The sequence below is a fragment of the Aquila chrysaetos genome, chromosome 3, assembly GCF_900496995.4.
Source record: "Aquila chrysaetos chrysaetos chromosome 3, bAquChr1.4, whole genome shotgun sequence".
In the NCBI taxonomy this organism is placed as follows: domain Eukaryota; kingdom Metazoa; phylum Chordata; class Aves; order Accipitriformes; family Accipitridae; genus Aquila; species Aquila chrysaetos.
Window position 1 is genome coordinate 75,767,740 of NC_044006.1, and position 21,431 is coordinate 75,789,170.

The window sequence follows — 21,431 nt, forward strand, 5'->3', positions numbered from 1 at the left end:
TCCTTAAGCAGACAAGGCTAATGAACTAAATATTTAGTACGAAGGAACCTGTCACACTGGTAAGAACAGCCTGCTTCCTCTGGCTATGAAATGCCAATCTCCCAGAGGGGAGTTACCAAACTTACTACAGCACAACAACTTGACCAAAATGGCTCAGGACCTGCAGAGTTTACCACTGTATCTCTTTGGGGTTGCAAGGGAAATCTAAGTGGAGCACGTGTATGATAACAGAACAACACATCAACACTTTACCAGGTTGTATGAAAGTCTGAGCACTCAAAAATTCAGTTAAATTCTCCTCTAGAAGACAGCACCAAAATGCTCCCATGCTATTTAAGGCATGGAGTCAGTAAAAAGTGTACCATTGAGAGCTGTATTCCCACAACTCTCACCTGACTACTACCTGTCCCTCCACACACCCTGATTTCTTCCTCTGGGCTTCTGCAGAACCATATGAAGGCTCCAAAGCCTCTCACCTCCAAACCCTCCTGGGAATCACAAAGAGCATGCCATGATACCACTTCTGTGAGGCCCAGCACCGCTCTCTTATCAAGATGAGAATGTCCTATATCCTAAAGGCCAAAGGCTGCAGCACTTTGTTTCTAAGCACTAGGTTTCTATTACGATCTAAGTTTTTCTGCACTACTTTTTTGCTGTCAGGCTCTCGGTTAATACAGGTAAGACAGCTCTAAAAATCAGTGGTCACAGAAAAACATCAGAATGAGCCAGTGTTGGCTGGAACCCTTTCTAAGGGCACAACAGTTCTGCTCTAAGGAACGGATCCATATTTTACAGAGAGGAGTAGGTTTGAAGCAATCATTCAGTCCCCATTCAGGATAAAGGCTCTTTTGAATCCTGTTCCATATACCTAATTCTCTCTATGCGCTGGATGGGTGAATGGCAGTGCTTCCCTTGAGGTCCTGAACACCATGTAGATGTTACACTGGAGACCCTAGCTCTCTGGTATGAATCGAGATCATAGAGAACAACAACATGGGATTTCTTGCATCACGGTCCTGCAGCAGAGAGAACTTATTGTCAAGCACGCATATGACCAAGAGCACTATGATGGGAGATGCAAAGAAATGCAATGCAGTTACAGTAGCGTTTCTTACCTCAGTCTGACCCACGCCCAAGAAGAAACAAGACACCATTGCAGGTGGAAGAGGGGGTGACTGCTTATGCAGGTCATAGTGCTCAATACAGATCAGCTCTAAGAAGCTGATGAGGTAGCACTAGTACACACCACAGCGCTGGATAGAGTCATGATGGAAAGCCACGCCATGCATCTGCTGAGCTGCAGGGCAGTCCCCCTACGGCCCAAGATCATGCGCTTCAGTGTGGGGCAGGCCAAGAGCTTGTACAAGGTCTCTGATGAGGCTTGTGACCTCTCTAATCACTGTAACTCAGCCTGACGGCATCTTAGTATTTGCCAAATTGAAATTCCTATTCCTACTGTTCATATCCTGGCATTTAAAGTCTTTTTACTTTATGAAAATACATATAAAAAGGGAAACCACTGGAAAAGTTTCCTTAAGAATATGTGCCATTTTATTGGTTTAGACACTTTACAGAACCAGAGTCTTTAAGCAATAAAAGGATCTGATCAGGGAAATAAAAATTTAACATCCACCATGAATTCTTCTCCTTTAACTATGCTAGTGAGGCTTTCATATTTATAGCAGGAGATTATCATGTTCATGGGATAATAAATTACACCAGATCTAATTACTTCATCACCAGCAATAGTTTTTCATAGACACTGACAGGCCTTAAATTGGGATGCGTCCTTTAATTCTGCTCTTAACCTTCAGATGAATCCCTCAGGCAGAAGTGGAAAGGGAACACGGCAGTGGGCATGGTGGCAACACAGAGCAGTGTCAAGTTTTTTCCATAGACTGTCATCCCATAAAAAAAACATATTGCAAAAGTCCTGGTCACACTTAAATCTGTGGCAAAATCCTCTTGAATTAAGTGGGGCCAGGATTTCAGCTTCCGTATTGTTCCACTGGTCTGAGTAGGTCCAAATCACTGTGTGTAAGGTCAAGCACTTGTGTAGGTTTGATAGATTAGAGTCCAAATGTCGTTTCTGTCTATTAACCACAGAGGTGGGACAGGGGAAATAGTTGTAGACAAGGGCTCCACCTCACCTGTTTTGCTCCTGAGGGGAGGTTTCTGTGCACTTGTCCTTCTCCCTGGATCCATTTGCAGTTTTTCAAGCTGCTGTTCCAAAATGACACATCGCCGCCGTTCTTCCTGAAGCCTCTTCTCAGCTTCCAAGACTTTATTGCTGCCTTCCTCCACCCTGATAGGCAAAAAAGGTAGTTAAGCTTATTTATGTCATGACTATTAAGGATCAGTCAGTCTTGATACTGAATCCTGCTTCATACTGCACAGCTCCCAACAGAGGGAAAAGGAGAATTTTCCATGCATCCAAAGAAAGAAATCCCAGTAAAATTGTTCCAGATGACATCCTCCAAATTTGCAAACCAGAATTAACTAATGAGTACAGTTGGAAATAATGGGTTCATTAATGGAGGTTGCCTAGATCCCTTAACACTGGCTACTTGTGTGAATTTACCACTCGGGCAGGCAAGCTGCAGATTGCTGAGGAGAGATCTTTTATTACAAGAATAATAAAATGCATTTTTTAAACACACTGGGAAAATTTGGAAGGAAAATAGTTTATAAAAACACTGTCCAGCATTTAGCTGTTTTGCGTCACTTATCTGCAAGTAAGAAAAGAAACTTGATGTTGCTTTTAATAAAATTAGCCATTAGACAGTGAGTGGAAGAGAAAATGAAGGTTCACCCTGCAGTACAGAACCGAAGAGCAAAGTGCCTCTCTGTTCAACCCGCACAACATCTTAGAAAATTAGCTACAAAAATTTGATGTGCGCCCACAGATGCAGATAGTGGTGCATCTCGTGTGGGGCAGCACCTGATACCAAATGATTTAAAGGATCTTAAAGCTAGAGAGAAACTTGAATTGACTCACTGTATTATACAGTGCAGAATAAAAGAATTTCCTTCTTGACCCCACAGGTGATAGCTGATTATTCCCTGAATCAAGAGACTTGATTAGTCTTATTTCCCTCCTAGCTGGCGTAACTAAAAAAATATTACAACTATAATAAAATTATAACACTGTCCTAAAAATCTAGCTACAGGCAAGACTCTGACCTCCTGTGGCAGTGAATTACCAGGCTGGTGACACTCTATGAGAAATTATATTTCTCTCAGTGGTTCTGAATTCACTAAACTTTCATTTGACCAGGTGTTCCCCTAGCATCCACATTAGACAAACAGTGGAGGAAAAATGACAAGACTAGCCAGATTTTACTAAATCTTCTGCCAATATGAATAACTTCCTTAAAGTAAATGTTCCTCTAGCTCTTCCCCTTCCCCCAGCAGGGCCCAATCCTACAAACCGTTCACAACGGTGTATCTTTTGACAGTATATTCTGCTCCACAGTAAGTGACTGTGAAACACAGTCCTAAATTCTGTCAGCTGCTGTAGAAAAATCCCACTCGTAACCATTCCCAGTGCTCTTCTCTCGACTGAGGCATTATATGTGTTACTTTAGCTTTGCTGACCACTCCAACAGGGGAAGGGAAGAGGAGGAATGCCTCATATTTTTACACATATTCATGTTGAAATATGACTGGATGGTATATTATCCTGAGGTCTTCCAAGAGTTATTGCATACAATCTCACAAAATTTACTTTACCTGCTCTTGATAAATGTGTGATAACCGTGGAGCTGCTGAATCATCAGTCTATGGTACATTTTACAAGCAACTGTGCATTTCATTGACTCCGTGTTCTTCATTATCCCATATTTGTGATGGCCCCATTTCAGCTATCACTCACACCTCCATCCTTATCTAATTGCATAGCTCTATTAAAGTCACTGGGCTTACAAACATGAATAAAATTATCCCAGTGTGTATTTCCAGGATTTAGCCCTTAAAAACACAGGGGATGATACCTTTACCACAGTCACAAAAAAATTTATTTTTCTGACTGCAATTAATTGTATGGGACAAAAGTTAGACAGGTGTGAAATGATAACTAGTGTAAAATACAGCAAGCAAGCAAATAGTGCCTATTGTATGCAAAAGCAGACAGACAAAAAGTATATCTTTCCACAAACTGGAATACAGATTTGGGAATCAAATAATAGACATTCTCTAACTGGTAAAAAAAGCAGTAGTTAAAAGGTATCTAAAGAGAAAAGACTTTGCTTCCCCTGCCCTCCTAAAACACAGCTGGCTTTTAACATCACCTTAAATTGAACTGAATAATAGAAAAAAAAATCACCGTTATGCTTCAGTTAAACCAGAAGAAATTAATTTAAAAGTGGATACAGGAAAACTTAAAAGAATGTGAAAAGCTTTTGGAACAGAAGTCAGATTCTAACTATAATGACAGTATTTACTACTGATTAATAATATTGCTGCCTAAATAACACCACACATATATAAATACATGAATTCTAGTTTCATCTAGGTGCAGCAAGCTTGAAGATGACTCCATTTTTCCTGTCCTTTGTTCTAAAAGAATAATAAAAAAAATGAATCATCAACTAGGCAGGGAAATTGAGCAGAAAAAATTTAAAAGCCCCTATTTAAGGAAAGGATCACACTGGCAGCGTATGGTGTACTGTACTGCACGCTATAGACTCTCACACGTCTCAAGATCTCCTTAATCGCAGCATCCCACAAAGGATACTGGTAGAATCAGCCGCTACCTTTTCTGCAGCACAGTGACCAGTTCCAGGAGCCTGTCTCTTTCCACTTCAGCAGCCTGGCAGAGAGCCTTGTGCTCTGTGATCTGTGTCTGCAGCACTTTCAAATCCGGGCTGTCAGTGCCAGCAAGCCTAAAAGCAGCAGAAGCGTAGAGAGTCTGTTTCCCATTTCACAAATGAAAGAAATGAAACAAAGACAGGATTTGAAAAACATATCAAAATACACTTGTCTGAAGACTAAGCCAGAATGCAGAGCCAGGCTCACTACCTCCCCCCAGCATCAATCCCTATACTGCAATAAATGGGATAGAAATATTTGGAAATAAAGCCACCGTGAGTTTCATTGGAAAGGTCTTTTCCTTCACAAGTATGCTTTCCCTTCCCATCACCCCCGAAAACAAACTTCCACCTCTAATCAATTCACTATCACTGACTCTCCTCCCATTGCTGCTGCCAAAGTAAAAGAAGCCTATATGTGGATTCTCCACAGTGCTACGCTAAGCTATTAAATGGCATGCTATTGATTTTCTCCCACTGAAAGGCTTCAGGCAGCATTAGTACAATGGCCGTTCTTGTGCCTAATATGTGATGAAAGGAACGGACAGCTTTCCCATGTATTCCATTATTATGTACTTCATTACTTCTCTGACCTCTCCGCACAGGAGTATTCAGGTGTATCTCCTTTAGAACAAAAAGTGGGAGAAATCTTGGTGATTGGGGGTGAAAAGGGAAAAATGGGATTTAGCAATCAATTAAAAAATTAAGATAGCAAGAAGACACTAGAGCTTGTGTCAGAGCTCTTTGGCAGTATCAGGTAGAAAGGATGGTGAAAGAAGCTCTTCGTTACAGAAACAAGGCAGACAAGGATAAGGCTTGCCAGCAGCTTGCGGAGCGTGGCAGGAAGCCTCCCTTGTTTATGATGAAGTTTATATACATACCTTCCAGGTGGGATGTTATTACTGAGAAGGAAAGGCTTAGTAGCTGCTGACTCTACAAGTGTATGGCCCATCTTGGACACTGTGCTGGAGGAAGAAACCTTTGTTAAGCACTGAGCTCTACGGAGGAGCTCCAAGAATTCCGGTCATTTTCCAATGTCTGTGTTTATTGCTGTCTTGTAGGGAAAAGGCTCCCAGAGCCCTCTCAGTGGGTATCACACAGGCACTGCATACACAATAGCTCAGCTTGCTCCCTGACTCCAAAACACACTGCAAAAACACCTTGTGTCTCCATTGTACAAAACCCATAGCTCAGTGTTCGATCTCTGTGCTTCTGGGGATACTTTGCTGGCACTCCAGACCAGCATTGTGGAGCTCCATGTCACCGAGTAGCCACACAGCAACTCGTGAGCAGGAATAGCTCTTGACCGTGCTTGGCTCAAGCTGAGCACGCAGCCACACAAGCAGCCACTGCTGCCCTGTTTCCTCGCAGGCACTGCCTTAGACCCTTGCACAGAGCACTCTCATCTTACACCTTCACCCACTAGGGTGAGAGACAAGCACAGGTTACTGTGCTTCTTTGATAGTGTTTGCATGTTGTATGCTTTCATAACCAAATGAACCCCTGTTCTGCAACAAGGTGCACAATTTTATTTCCAAATGCCCTTGAAAAATATACTTTATATTGTTTTCTGAACCTTTCTACTTTGTGGACACCCTCAGGAAGATCTGTCAGGCTTAGTGTTGTAAGAGGAGGAGTCAACCGATAACACTAGAGTATCACTTCCAGTCTGGATGAGTTTTACACGTAATGATGTGTGTGCCTGGGACATAAAAATCTGGTGTGTGTTTGTTTTCTGAACTTGAGCTCAGCTGCCTAGAGGCAAGTCCCCGTAGACTTCGCCCATGTTTCCTTGCCTTTAGGCTGCAGCTAACAGAGGATAAAACCTTAATACTGTGGAACAGGCACAGCTGCCTTCTAGGCTAGGAGTAGTTAATCCTAAAATCAAGTTAAGGTTGCTAATGACAGAAGTGGCCCAGTCTAACAATGCAGATTTTTACTTTGACATCTCCAAGGGGCTTTAGTTCCTATTTATAGCATTTTTCATTTCATCTTTCCTGATAGGAAAAGATGATTCACTAAAGTAAAACGGAATAGAGAGTTCATCAGCATATTAAAGTTAATGGAATGATTGAGCCCTGCTGACCAAGTTATTAAAGGCTCTTGCAGTTTTCAGACTCATTCACTGCCCACCTGACATGTCAGCTATTTTCATGACAGAGATATGTTAGCCACGTATACAAGCAAAAATTTATGCATTGCACTTAGCAGCTCCTACAAAGCCATTACCCAACCTTGTTTTCCTGCTTGCCTTCCTGCTTACCATCAGCAGACATATGAAGTAAAAAAGTGGATAAAATATAGATTTGCTCCATGAGAGCACAACTTCTGCCGAGTCAGAGGTGGGAGAATAAAGTCAGTCAGAAGGGTATAACAATGGAGATGTGGACACTTTCAAATTAAGGACGTTTTAACTCTAACTCGAAAACACTGAGAAGAACTTTTCTTAAATTTTGTATTAATGCTCTACTTAGACTCAGGGATACATCTGACAATTTTAAAGCCAAATTCAGTGTGTAAAGTAATGTGGTAGGCGAGTTAAAATTACATAGAAGAAATCAGTTGCAACTTTAACTTGATGAAAACTTTCCTCCTTCCTCAGAAGACCAGTCTCAAATCCTCATTGTCAATTAGACCATGAACTCTTTAGCAACAAAACCAGCATCTTAACAGGAAAGGACAAAACTTGCTCTGGTATTATGGTCCCTTTACACAGCCAGAGTGACACAGAGTCACATCAGTGTAAACAAGAATCAGATTTACCACTGTATTAAGATTAGTGTAATTTACGTGGTCCTCAGTGAGGCTTTATAGAGTGTTTGTTAAGAACAAATGATGTGGTGTGTTTTCAACATTTCTGCAAGGAAATCCTACTCAAAGCACATTTATTGATTTAAATAATGTGCCAGTGATTTAGTGCATACCTAAAATGGCATTTTGTATTAATTCGCCACCCATCTCTCAGAAGTCTGCTCATTAGAAGCCCCGTTTCTCATAAGAGAGAAGAATCACAGGCACTTAAGCTAACCACATAAACATTATCGGAGCTGGAGAAAGAGAATTAGCTGCACTACCATCATGCCAAATGTAGTAATGTCTGCAAGTCTGTATATCTTTCTCTGTTCCAGGATGAAAGTCCAAGAGATAATGTGATTAGAGATTCCCATATACTGTAAACAGGCTGCCACAGCTGTTGGTACATAGCACTTGTGGTTTGATACAATTGTCTGCGAAAACCATGCTTCTGAATAACTCACAACAATTTTAAACTTTGACATTAGGGTCTTCTTACCGAGCAGATCCAATCCTTCCAACCTGATTGCTGCCTGATGCCAGAGGCTTAAGCAGAGTAAAACCTGGATCTTCTGAGTGCTCAGAGGGTGGTGTAGCAGCAGCTCCTGAACCATCCCCTTGATGGGCAGATTTCTTCTGTTAATGTTGGAGCAGGTTATAAAACCAATTACACAGTTCAGAGGAAAATAGCCGCATCACTGCCTAAGCAGCAGCTCATGATTTTTGCTACAAGCATGCCAGAACTTTTGATTTACAGGACCTCCTCAGAAACTTTTCTTTAGTTTCTATGGATTTCAGGATGGAAACAAAGCAAAAGTCAGTAAAGTGCAGTTTCATATGAAATCATAGGGTGCACACAGTGTCACTAGAGAACCCACAGCGCAGCACCACCACTACCAGTGCCAGCACGGGTGGCTTGTGTCCCTAACCCAAGTTTTATCTTGGGTTCAATGCTTATCCCCCATTACTGAGGGATCTGACAGATTCACAATCTCACCATAACCCTATGAGGGTTTTATATCAATGGGAATTAGACGTCTAAATACTCTGACAAAACCTGACTGTAAGATACCACACCACAGGAGAAGTCTTTAACAGGTTAGTGGACTGCCTCTCAACTTCTATGCCTGTGCTCTGGCAATAGTACCACCTCACCTCTGTCAGTTTGCAACACTAGACCATAAAAGTTGAAAACATTTTTAATATACTAGTCCATAAGGGGCCAACCTTCCCAATTCTTTCATCTGTACAATGAAATTTCCATATGCCTGAGACCCATCAGACTCATATCAATAGCTTGGACATCTGAGGGAGAGGAAGTTTTTGAAGTGGTTTACAGTGGGAGACGAGAATAATTTACTAGGGGTCCCATCACTCCATGAGGGGATGTGGCTGGGTACCATGGCAGCTTGCTGATGTTGGCCTCATCTATGTTTGTTTGCTTGCTTCCTTCAGCAGCCAAGGATGCTGAATACTAAAAAGTCCTCATTGCAGCCCAACCCTTGCTGTCAAGTCATGTGACAGTCTTGACATGGAGCCACATGTGGATGCGATTGATATTTCTATGTTTTCTACTCTTTAAACAGCTTGAAGAAAAGTTATGTACAAACAGGAAAGAAACTTAAGAGTTACAAGAGAGAATTCCTGCTTTATCATTCCATCAGGAGAGACTGTCAGTAGGACAGGTTTTAGTGTCTCAAGCTAGCAACCATCTCAGATAACAAGGCAGAAGGAAGTGGAAGAGCAGATCAAAATGATTAAAAAGTGTGCTCCTCTAGTTAATTTCTTCTGACTGTCTACCTGAAGTGTGAGTTGCCCAATCTCCTCTTCCAGCTCTTTAACCTTTGCTTCTCGTTCAGCCACCATCTGTCTGAGCTGCTCTATAAGGCAGTTTTGTTTCTGAACCTCACTGTTCAAATGCTGCCCTAGCATCTGCTGGGACTCCTTGTTCTTCTCATCCTGCTGGCTCAGGTGCTTTAAGATCTCCTGCATTTGCTTCTGTTGGCTCTGATAAAATAGAAACAATGAGTGAGATCTTCACTTTTATACACAATGATTATTAAGACTTCCTGGGTGTTGTACACCCTCCAAGACAAATACCCATTCAGGAATGCTAGAGCAAGCCGCTGCCCTGCTAAACCCATTCCTTGGTGTAGGCACATTGATGTCACTAGTGCTACTCCAAGAATTTGGTCCATTATGTTTTAAGTGTGAGACCACCTTATCTTGTTCTCAGCATTTATCCATTGAGAGGACTGCACAGCACATCTACTTGCAAAGCTCAGACACAGGCAGCTGGGTAAGGATAGTGTCCCCACTGGCCCCTGTGGGTCATATCAAGACTTTAGTGACTGGATGGTGCAGGTAGAAAAGACCTGAGCCAACTCAGTGATTCAGTATGCTGGCAGGTTTACTCCTGAGTGTAACAGAAAAGACAGCAAAAAAGGCTGGCCTTTGACAAAGAAGGTCACTTTTTCATAAACTGGATAAAAGTAGATTCAATGTGCTTTTTGTGAAATTAGAACATGATCAGATTGTGCGATAGTGACGTTAAAAGATGAGGGTAGTATGAGGTGACAGCTACGAGGCTAGGCTGTTTTACCAGTATGTTTTGGAGTTTTTCTCAAACTGACAAATCTAATACTTGTCGGACAGTTTGTTCTGTCAGGCCAACAAACTGCAAGCAAGGTGCTTCTTTGATGTAAGGGATAGAACAAGTTAACCATTCCTTCCCAAGTAAACTCACATTTTTCTGTAATCATTTTAGTGAATGCTCAAACTTAGCAAAAGTGACAACTGTTATTTGGCTCCTCTGTAATCTGCGGGCCATTACCCATATTCCCCATGGCTGCCTGGTGTGCAGAAACATGAATGCCAGCTTAGTCATAAGCATGTCTTAGCTAAAACCTACATATAGAAGCAAGGAAATGTGATTTGAAACGTGAGGAGCTAGATCAGGAAACACAGAACTAACCCTACTAAGAAGTGGCTAATAATTTTTTTCTATTATTTTAATTGGGGAAGACTTTAGAACCATGGCAGGACAAAAGGATCCTGCAAGACCATGACAACAATCATTTATTTCAACATAACTGCATCTTGAGTTTCTGCTAATACTCTTGGTTTTGAAGGGGCCAAATCCTCTCAGCTCTGGCTACTGCAAGTGAATGTGCACATGGTTTAGCACTCATGGTTCAGCTTGTGTGTTTTGGGCTGTGCAATACAACAAATCAAAGTGCAAGATTGCAGGTATTCTTAAGAAAAAAAATCTACCAATGGAGCTGAAAGCAGAACAGAGAATACAGTCCAGCTTCATGGGTCAGAAATTAAGCCCTCCCTCTACCTCCTAGATAATCCTATTTCAATCCTTCTGCAAAAGATTTCTTCCAATACTTGCAGCTTAGAGCCACTTGACTGCAACTGTCATGCCTGGTGCTATCTTGCAGCCTTTACATGATCTGATCCAAAATGAAGGGCTTTAGCTGACTAGGAAACCTCTGGCTGTCACAGTTTGATTCATCAGGCCTCTGTATACCCTAAGGTTGTCTGTGTCATCGTGTCATTAAATGACATCATGTTTCACCACTTATAGAAAAAGGGCTGATCTGCAGGGGCTGGGACCAACAGTAATAGCCAGACTGTACCAGTAAGGCATCTATGAGCTCATCGTCGTGTTTTCCTTTCTCCAGCAAGGTTACGATCTGTTCCTTCAGGGTTTTCACTTCACTGCACAGTACTTTGTTCCTGGCTTTTGATGCGTCGAGTTTTTTTTTCACTTCCTCATGACTTTTTTGGAGAGCATCATGTTCCCCAGTGAGTTTCTGCAGTGATGCAAACACATCATAGGAAATGACAGTTATAGCCTATCACCAAGCCCCAGGTGCTTTGGTGAGCTAAAGGAATCACACATTGCCTGGTAGAAGCTAAAAAATGGAAATGGCATACAATATCATCCCTAAGTAAGTAGAAATTATAAATGCTACTACTCACTGCCAGCTTGCCAGCATCAAAAAAAGGTCTGTCTGCTCAGGAATACAAGTGGACTAGGTTGATTCAGTACATGCCAGGAAGCAAAAGATAATTTTGTGTTAAAACCTAATTCTGTATGCTCCTGCTTTTTCTTTTGCCTCACCATTATCCACGGGGAGACTCTCTTCCTTCCAGATACAGGTGGTGATGCCACACTGTCTACTAGAACCTGTCCCTGGTATATGCTGCCCCCTGAGCCATGCCTTCACCTAGATGAAACTGGCCAGGGAGCACGCTAGCAGTTAAGTAGTAACGGACAAATAGAGGGGAAGTTATTGTGAAGGAGCCTGAAACACAAAGGCAGAAGTGGAGCCATGCAGATTATAGTTATTGAGGAACATCCTCCCTGTGCTGTGGGCCTGTAGCTATAAATCTTCTCTTCCATTCCCATGGCCAAGAATGAAAGGTGTGTATCACCCCATTGCTCATTCTGTTGCACGGGTAAATTGCGGTGAGAAAAGCAGCAGCTCATCAAGCTCTGGAATGGTGCCAGGTGGCTTCTACAGAAGCAAATACAGAGAAGGAGAACGGGGAGATGTGCTTTGCTAAGCTGAATATGTGTAGCTGACCCTCACTACCCATGTTTCTTGCGGACACAGGCCTACGTATCCTTTCCACCTCAGGGTTTACTACATGTGCCACTAGCTATAGCCTCTCTCACCCCTAAACACCAGATGCTTGTTTATTTTAATAGCAACTACATGTGATAGATGGAGGGTAAGACTCATTTTCAGAATGCCTCTTAAGAGGGTGTCTGGTGTAATTCCCAACTCTATTTTGTTTAAATACAGAAGCCCATAGCCATACAGATATATGAGGTTTGAGGGGGATGCTTGTATTTAACATTGCATGAAGAATGCACGTCTGGCCACAGGGTGAGGGGGATGCTACAGAGCTTGGATGAAGATGTAGCAGGGTTTCTTTCTGCACATGCCTTCAGTATAAAGCCAGTACCAGCTGCATTGCAACCCAGGGCCTCTCTCCCCCTTTCTAACATCACAGAGCATGCACAGTTGTCAGGTAGCCACATTTCAGATCAAGTGGATGCATCCAACACATGAATCATGCAGCAGAGGGGAAGACCAAATCTTGTACTGCAGCAGTATGCCTGGCCACGCCAAGAGTGCAATACAGAAAACAAGTGTGGAAGCTTTTTGCTCAGTCTGTGAACTGTGGCAGGACTTCTGCCAGCAGAACAAATGGGTTTCTGAAATTGTCTCCTGGTAGAGTGTAACATATGCCCTGAAGGTAAGACAAGTTATTACACCCTATATACCCAAACAGGACTCTGTCAGCTCACAGGTTTTTACCTCCAAGGTTTCTTTCTTTTCTTTTTCCAAGCTGTGAATCTTCAACAAGTTCTTCTCTTGGGCTGACAACTTCCTTGGATCAGTAAGTGCCAGCAATTCCTCATCAATCTCACTCAGTGATGTTCTGGTCTTGTTTTGACCCAATTGATTCTCCAGCTCTCGAACCTAGGGGACAATAATGACAACTCATCCAGAGTCTTTACTGGGAGTCCAGTGGTCCAGCATCAAAGTGGACATAACCAAAGGGAGCTCAGAGTCTAGCATCATCTTACGTCTTGACATTATCGTGGTTAACTAACACAGAGCAGTGTCTGTTTTTCAAGTTTAAATTTGTTAGCTGCTAACAAACATGTAGCTATCTAGGGCATCTGTGCAGGGAGGAGGTATGACATCAGACCTACAGGAGACTCAGGACACATGGGAGATCTGTACCTTATTGGAGCCACATGTGGAGGCCAGGCAGACACTCCAAAGCATCTTGAATGCCACTAAACAGACATGTGGACAACAGAATAATACCTTAGATCTCCTCTAAAAGGGCAGACACCCACTCACCTATATACATATATGCATCTTGGTCTTTAGCAGAATCACCATCCAGGATGTCCACAATGTAAACATTTAAGGCACAGTTCACTAGTGTAAACATAGGTACCTAGTGCTGTTTTAGATGCCCTGCGATACTGAGGGCACATATGATGCAGCATCTACAAGACATCCACAGTCCTCTGGAGAGATGATCAGAGGTCAGAAGGACACCCTACGGCATCTTGGCTGGCATTAGACACCTATGTGTAGTCAAGAGAACTCAGCCTCTGCATCTCAGCTATTCACTACATACTTCTTCTGTAGTCAGTAGGAGGAAATGGGTACCGCTACAGCACAGTTCCTCTGCCCTGTTCTGGAGGTGGCTTCAAAGATAAGATGCACCTACCTCACTTTTGATACAGTGACTGTATTTACAAGATTGCCACTGACTACAGAAGGGGCCTGAGGAGACTGGCTCAGAAACAAATTTCTACATTACAGTAGAATACAGTACGTACAGTCTTCAGATGAATCCCAGCCCGGGGGTCTAACGGAGGGAAAAATGTAATTTGCTCAAGGGAAAGTATAAGTTAGCAATTTAAGTCAGAGTGCAAAAATCAGTTTGTTGGCATATAATTAAACAGCAGAAAAATAGGAAAAATATGTATCAAATTGCCTGAGAGAAGTTTTATTTAAGATGCAGACAAAACTGCCTCCCTGTCTCGAACTGACATTTCAGCTAGACTGTGCCCTTCAGAAGATTCAAGAGTTAAAGATTATACTGAAGTTCCTGGGGGAACAACTTGAAAATCTTACCTGACCTCAATTCTTCCCATCTGACTTTAAGCACTGAACAAAGGTGTCTAAGTCAGAGCACAGACATTGACAGGGCTCCTTCTGTACTCAGTGGAGAGAGACACCTTCAAAACATCCTGGGATTTTAACTAGGCTGCCATAGCTCTCCAAGGTCGCTGAACTCTCTCCTTTGACACAGATGTGAAAGATTCCCATCTTAAATACTGAAGCTTGCATGTTTGCAATAGACTAAATAATATAGTTTGCAGGAACTCTGAAAGACCCTGTACACATCAATACGTATTTAAAATTTAACACACCACCACCACACACACATGCGTGTACGCACATGCACACACACCAAAAACCTATCAGAAAAGTTAGCATGAAGTGTTTTATTCTAACACTTGCTTTCTTCAACAGAGAAAAGACTGGCCATGTATTTGCAGTCAACACTGTTTGTATTGGGACATGCCTTATAAGCAGGTATGGATGTTAAGAATTACTTATATGAAGAACTAACAGTATCTTCAACTCAAACTGAGGTAACACCTCTACGTAGAAAGAGCATCCTAGCACCCAGCTTACATGGCACCATGCAGGGTCTTAACTCACTTTGCTTTGGAGAACAAGAATTTGCTGAGCTCGTCCACGCCAGCTGCCAGAATTGGTCAAGAGACTTTGAATATTCACATCTTCACCAACTTCATTTGCCAAAAGCTATGAAAAAGGGATTAACATCAACAATAAGGCTAGGCTTAAATACATGTGTTGGGGAGAGGGGAGGAAAGGCTGCTCTCTAGCAGTAAACACAAAACACTGTATCTATACATAGTGGTCTGTATCTGATATTCAGTATCCCATGTGATGTAAGCTCTTTCAGATCATTGTTACAATACAGATTGTTGGTGGGTAGGAGGAGTTTGGCTAACATGAATGGTTTTACTTGTTGAGGTGGGTAATTCAGTATTTTGATAAGTTTGAGCATTATTCTTTGCTTTTTTAAAAATGTGAATCCGTGTTTTCCTGCCTGCCTATGGAGAGTGTCAAATTGTACTATCAAGCTGTATAGCTGGTTGTCAAACTGTGCTACTTTTGTAAAAAACGAGGATTTCAAATTCGTCACCAATGTTTACTAAGCGTTACTAACAGTTTTCAATATATGTAATTATTTTTGATATAATGAATACTTAACCAGAACTAAACAGGAACAGAGTAGAGATACTGTCTTAATACACACCCTTGCAATCAGGAATTGAGCCAACCTCTCTTGCACAATTCCGACACAGCCACATTAAGGAGAGCTAAAGTTAGTATGAAGAGCATTTAAATTATTTATAAAAAGGTCAGCAGAGTTCTATTTTTAGGACCATATTCGCTACTCTGATCTGCATTGCAGGTCTCTTACACAAAGTAATGAAACCAAAGGAAACAGAGCACATAGTAATGCATTAAAATCCATCATGAATCAAAGACGAAAAGGTTACTCTGGATGTCACTCCAACAAACTGTTTAAACATGTGCTTTAGTTCAAGCGTGGTCTTTAATCCCATTGACTTTCATGGAACTGAAGACTACATTAAAAGTAAATACATAATTAAATGTTTTGGAAAGGAGGAATGGGCCTGAAAGGATGCTTCAAATCAATCACAAACCTATTTTGCTGAACTGGGACTTTCAAACCTTAAAGGATCTGTACCCATCATAGCAATAGAGATAGTGGATACAGTCATCCAGCTGTGGTGGCAGAGCATGAAATCTGTGTGTCCACATGCATATCTTTCCAATGAAATCACTACACCTGTGTCTTTTCTTACCTCCTTAGAGTTCACTGGAATACTTCATGGAAGCTAATCAAAGCTCAAAAGAAAAGAAGCCTCCTGATTTCACAAGAATATACCTCTTGCACAGGATCCCAGCCACAGACTGCATCCTGCAACAGTACCTTTTGGGTCATCTTCAGCTCCTGTTTCACGGATTGGAGTTGGTTACGGTACTCCATCACTTTAAAGTTGGCTGTGGTTAATTTTTCTTGCAATGCTTTCACCTTTGGACTTTCAGCCTTTGAAGAGAAGGTGGTACTTGGTAAGAACAGAATCCTTAGGGAAAAACTGAAATGATAAGATCCACAGATCCATCAGGATCACAGAATCTTCTTTTCCCAGACCCATGCAAATGCCTTCCTTAATTTGGGGGGTCATAGAGAAGGTACAAACAGAGCAATTTTGTCACAAAACTAGTGACAGGGATACATCCTTGTCACAAGGAAAGGACTGCACAATAGGAGAGAACTAAGTATCAGCTTCTGATTTCCCCTCTTCAATTACAATTCGTACCAAGTTTCCTTCTATCATCTTCAGAGTTGATTGCTTGATTTCTGCATCACCACCACCAAGAGAATGTATTTTTTCTATGGCTGTCTGTAGCTGGAAAAAAAAAACATTGTTATTATAGAATGCATACAGTGAAGGGCATATCTCCATGGAATATTAATTAGCAAAAAAGTACAACAGCAGTTTTGATGATCCTGGATGTTTGTTTATTCTAGAATAAAAATTACTTCATTTTCCCTTGTTTTTTTAAACACAATCAGTAGGAAAGCATGCAATTTCTTCCTAAAACGCTTCCCAAACAAGCATGTGTTATTTTACTGTGGAATAACTTCAGTGAAAATGTCTCTGGACTTGCTGAGATGGGATCAGTTATCAAGTATGGGGACTTCTGGGGGATTTTACCTCCACAGGTTCGTAAAATAAGTGTTTCTATACATAAATGCAAAGGCAGTACAGTACAAATCAGGATGTTGTCTCTAGATGCTGGATGCCAGTTTACACACTTTTCAAGAAAATCACAGGGTATTTCATAAAAAGCACATAGTTCTACTCACCACAGGAATTTAAAAGGAGAAATGACTACCTAATGCCCTATAGCTGACATTTAATAATGGTGTTCGGGCTCTTTTTCTTTAGCTGGTAGCTCTAAGGTAGCATTTCTCAACCCATGAAGAATGTCTCCTATTGCTTGCCACAAGAGGAAGGCAGACATATAGACCCTCCTGCTCTGAACCATGTCCTATGCTGGGGTTGCAAAGGCCTCTTACTGGACGGGAGTACAGTGAATTTGGAGCTGGAAAGGCCGGGAAGTGTTGCTTTAAAGGGCTGAAACTTCATTCTCTGAGGTGTGCAGAAAATCTTGATTATTTGCCTGAATAAAAGAAAGCTTTAAGGAATAACGTCTTCATTAAAGTGGTATCTGGGGAAACAGAGAGTGCAACTCAGACCCAGCTCTAATGTTACCCCTTCTTTGCAAGTAAATCAATGGTTAGGCCACCCCTTCTATGCACTTCATAAACTCTTTTAGTCAATGGACTGAGAATGAGAAATTTCAGTTAGTGTTGGCAGCTGCTAGGTCAAATTCTAAGGAAATTTTTTGCAAACATCCGTTTGCAGTCTTTATTTACACATACCACCCTTTGCTAAGCGATTGCTCAATTGCTCAATGGCCACACCTTCCATTCTGTTCGTGGGAACATAGTCACATTAAAACACTTATGATTTACATATTTTTCAGTTTTCATACAAGCAGAGAGCTAACAATTATGTAAAATAACTGTGTTTTCCATTGGTGAAAATACATACTGTGATGCATTTTTAAGGAACCATCACTACAATTCATTCCACAGAGTTTAAGGCATCTAGAAGTAGGCATAAGGGATTAGACTCAACTCAGAAATTAACACGTTCCTTGTTTTCAGTGTGGGTGTCTTTATAGAAAGAATGGAGTCTAGTCAATACAATCAAGGAAGTCTAGTCTTCGGCTCACTTTACAGTAGACACTGACATTACATCAAGTGCATGGACTGACTGTGGACTTGGTTTTGTTGCCCACCCGCAGCTGCCTAGTCCCTTTTGAGGCATCCGAGGGTATCCAGCAGGCCTTCAGCTGCTGCACCAGGACTGCCAGTCCTGTCACGTCTAACAGCCCTGCAGGCATGTCTGAGAGGTCAAGTGACATCTCAGATTGATTGTACTTTTATGCTTATGTGTGGGCAACTGAATTGCACTTCAGTTGTCTTGGTTCTTTCTACAATCAATGGAAAAAGATGGGTGTGTCTAGACAGTGATCCAGCTTAGCTTAAGAGTTACTAAAGAGATGTGAATCACTGCAGGCTCCTGTCTGTGACAGCTCTTCTCTTTCATCACTCAACATCTTCCATAGATACCTCCCACTGTCAAACATTGCTTTAATTTTACCCATCTTTTACATCTTCATATAGTTCTACCGAACAAGTACAATCCACAAACTCAGCCAGTGACCATAACTTTAGAGAAGAGCCACTCCAACTGAGGCTGTGAGAAAATACAGACCATTGACCAGGGCATGGTTTCAGTGGGGCTCATGTTGTGGTTCATCTTTACCTCAGATGAGACAGGTTGCTGGTTTTGGTTTTGATTTTGATGGTGCTGGTGTCTAAGGACAGATTAGTTCATATCTAAAGTGTCCCCCTCTGCTTTGACCAGCAGTTATTGTTTCTTGAAAATTTTTGTTTGCTTTGAGTTTGATTTCCTTTCCTGAAATGTCTGTGGTCCTTTCTTTTGGGTCAATATCTGACAATATTTTAAGTTTCTGTTTGAATAATGGTCATTATACTTCTGCAGTAGAGGATTATAACCGAGTTGGTTTTTCTTGAAATTATTCATGGCTTGCTCCTTTACTTGTGTGATTTTGTAGGTCCCCAGCTACACCTGATATTTCTTAGCCAGCCTGCCAACTGTTTGACAAGACCCCTCTGACCAGAACTCTCTGGATTTATGCAGGAGTTCTCAAAAATTTAATCTACCATTTCTTGATCTTTCAGGTAACTAGGGTACAATTCAGATAGATGCATGATTCATAATAGTAAGTGATTGTGAAAGATGGAGTCAAAATGCATTTGCCAGCATGATACTGATCCATTTAAATGATGTCTACTAAGGAAGCAAAGTGCTGAAAAAAGCATTAAAAATTATTCCAAATTTTACCAGTATTCTGTAAGGAAGAGCAGTAGTAGCCAATGAACAAGGTAAATATTGACATCTGGGCATCTAATTTTCATTTTAGCAGTCACCTGAGTAAAATTATTCCTGTGAAAGGTTAGCGTATATAAAAAAGTCATACTAAACCAGAAAAATGAATTTGCCTGAGTGAAGATTTGGTGTCTTATGTGATATAGTTACTGTCTCAGTTCTGGATGTACTTATGCCAGAAAACAGCTTTCATTATATGGATGAATAAAGCTTAGAAGAATAGACTACTAATTCATGACTGGTATTAATGAGGTGGGAATGTAAGACATGATGGTATGAAATTTGCTCCTCTTCACACACAAAAAAAAAATTTAAAAAAAAATCAGAAAAATATAATTGCCATACTGCTAGAAAAGCCTCTGTGCTTCAAATACAAGTGAACCTTCTTAATTGGCATTTCATAAATCTTTGGCTCATTATAACTTACAGATATCCTTTCCTAGCTCCTCTCTTCTGCAAAGGTGAAAACAGCTGAGGGCACACATCCCTCTCTCCTATCACGGACAGAAATTACAAGAACTCAAAGCAAGCATGGATGTAAGAGCAAAGTCAAAATGTGAACATGAATCAAACCCCGTTTCTACAGCTCCTCTATCCCAAAGGTTGGATTTCTATGTTTTAGCATACAAAAAGAGAACAAAAAAAATGCCTCACTTCTCTCTCCAGCTCTTTGACTTTGTTATTCAGCTGCTTCACTTTGGCTTTTTCACTCTCAGTCTCGGCAGTTATCTCACGATTCTTTTTGGCCAATTCAACTATTTTAGTAGCTGCAACATCTCCAGCTAAAGCAGATGCCCCTGAAAATATACATAAAAGCAAAGGACATATCTTACAGGCAAGATTCAGAATAGATGATGCTTTTGTTCTCTGTCCAGTGCACAATGTACTTTTATTGTCTAATCAATTTCTCTCAGAACTGTGCCAGGCACTTAAATGAACAACTGAGGGAAAAGAGGCATCAGTGATTCCAGCTGGATTGCTTGGTCCTTTGAGTCAGCATCACATTGTGGCTAGCAAAGCCACATTTCACACTTTAGCAACAGCCACATGTCAGAAGGCCACAACAGTGGCCGTAGCAACATTACTACATAGAAAGGGTAGAGGTGTTTTCTGCTCACTGCTGTGAAGGACAGTTATGAACAGGGTTTTGTGGCATATTACAGAAAAAGACAACGCTATTTTGCGCTAGTTGTTTACTACTGGAGCAGCAGTTGAAACAGAGGTGCGAACTTTTCTAGAGATCTGTCCTAAAAGGTCAGGCACACTATTACAGTTGGGTCCTGGGTAATGTCCAGGAAATTTCATTGTGCCTATTTATATGTCCCTTGAGATTATACATGGAGCCTTATTGTATTACTCTTTTAATTGCTCTTTTAAACAGATACTTCATTCACCTCCTCATCAGAGAGGGTTTGATTAGCATCAAGAATAAAGTAATCCCCAGAACTGGCTTGCGTGTCATCTGGCTTTCGTCAACGTGACACAGGTGAAGAAAAGTTCTCACACAAGTGCAAAATCAATATGATTGCATACAATGTCCACGGAAACCTCTAGCTCAGCAATGAATATGAGCCTGCAATAACAAATCCTTGGTGGGATATATGAAGATTGAATTCGGCTGTTGTCATTCTTCTTAACTCCTTCATCCTCCTTCAGTGCTCTGAAGTAATGACTTTTCTAGTGACATCCATGAACATTATATTCAACAACCAGGGTGAGATGCAATGATAACAGATCACTCTTAAGAGAATTCTGAGCCCCATAAAAACCCTAGAGACATTAAAGGGGCTATGCAGAATACAGCTGAGAACAGAATATGACCCTATATCAGTATTTAAAAACCTTGTAGAGAACATAAATTTATTATTTTTAAAAGCATTTCCACTGTTCTCAGTCCTATATCTGATTTGTGTTTCCCCTCTCATCTAGAAGCTACTTTTTCCTTAGTTTTCATGATAAATAATGGCTGCTATCAAGGATCACAGTAAGTACTAAACTAACCAAAAGCCAGGCTGCTGTTTCCATGTTATGGTCTTCAAATGCATTACACACGTTTAATCAAAGCTTTTAATTCCTGAGCAATGTGGGTGAGTCTCTTGCCA

At 41.2% G+C, this 21,431-nt stretch overlaps 1 protein-coding gene across 6 annotated transcripts in view; it reads right to left on the minus strand.

Annotated features, from left to right (window-relative positions):
- The window catches only part of CCDC13 (coiled-coil domain containing 13), a 35,990-nt gene that overhangs the window by 5,923 nt on the left and 8,636 nt on the right, over nt 1–21,431 (minus strand). For 3 of the 6 annotated variants that reach the window (XM_030010354.2, XM_030010357.2, XM_030010356.2), the window contains exons 4-14: nt 19,984–20,126; nt 16,600–16,689; nt 16,164–16,325; nt 14,879–14,983; nt 12,941–13,105; nt 11,246–11,422; nt 9,402–9,608; nt 8,101–8,237; nt 5,690–5,773; nt 4,755–4,883; nt 2,151–2,305 (exon numbers count right to left, since the gene is read on the minus strand). In XM_030010354.2, the coding sequence (XP_029866214.1) occupies nt 2,151–2,305; nt 4,755–4,883; nt 5,690–5,773; nt 8,101–8,237; nt 9,402–9,608; nt 11,246–11,422; nt 12,941–13,105; nt 14,879–14,983; nt 16,164–16,325; nt 16,600–16,689; nt 19,984–20,126 (1,554 nt within the window). The remainder of the gene's footprint in view (nt 1–2,150; nt 2,306–4,754; nt 4,884–5,689; nt 5,774–8,100; nt 8,238–9,401; nt 9,609–11,245; nt 11,423–12,940; nt 13,106–14,878; nt 14,984–16,163; nt 16,326–16,599; nt 16,690–19,983; nt 20,127–21,431) is intronic. The other 3 variants (XM_030010358.2, XM_030010360.1, XM_030010359.2) reach the window with 3 other exon arrangements.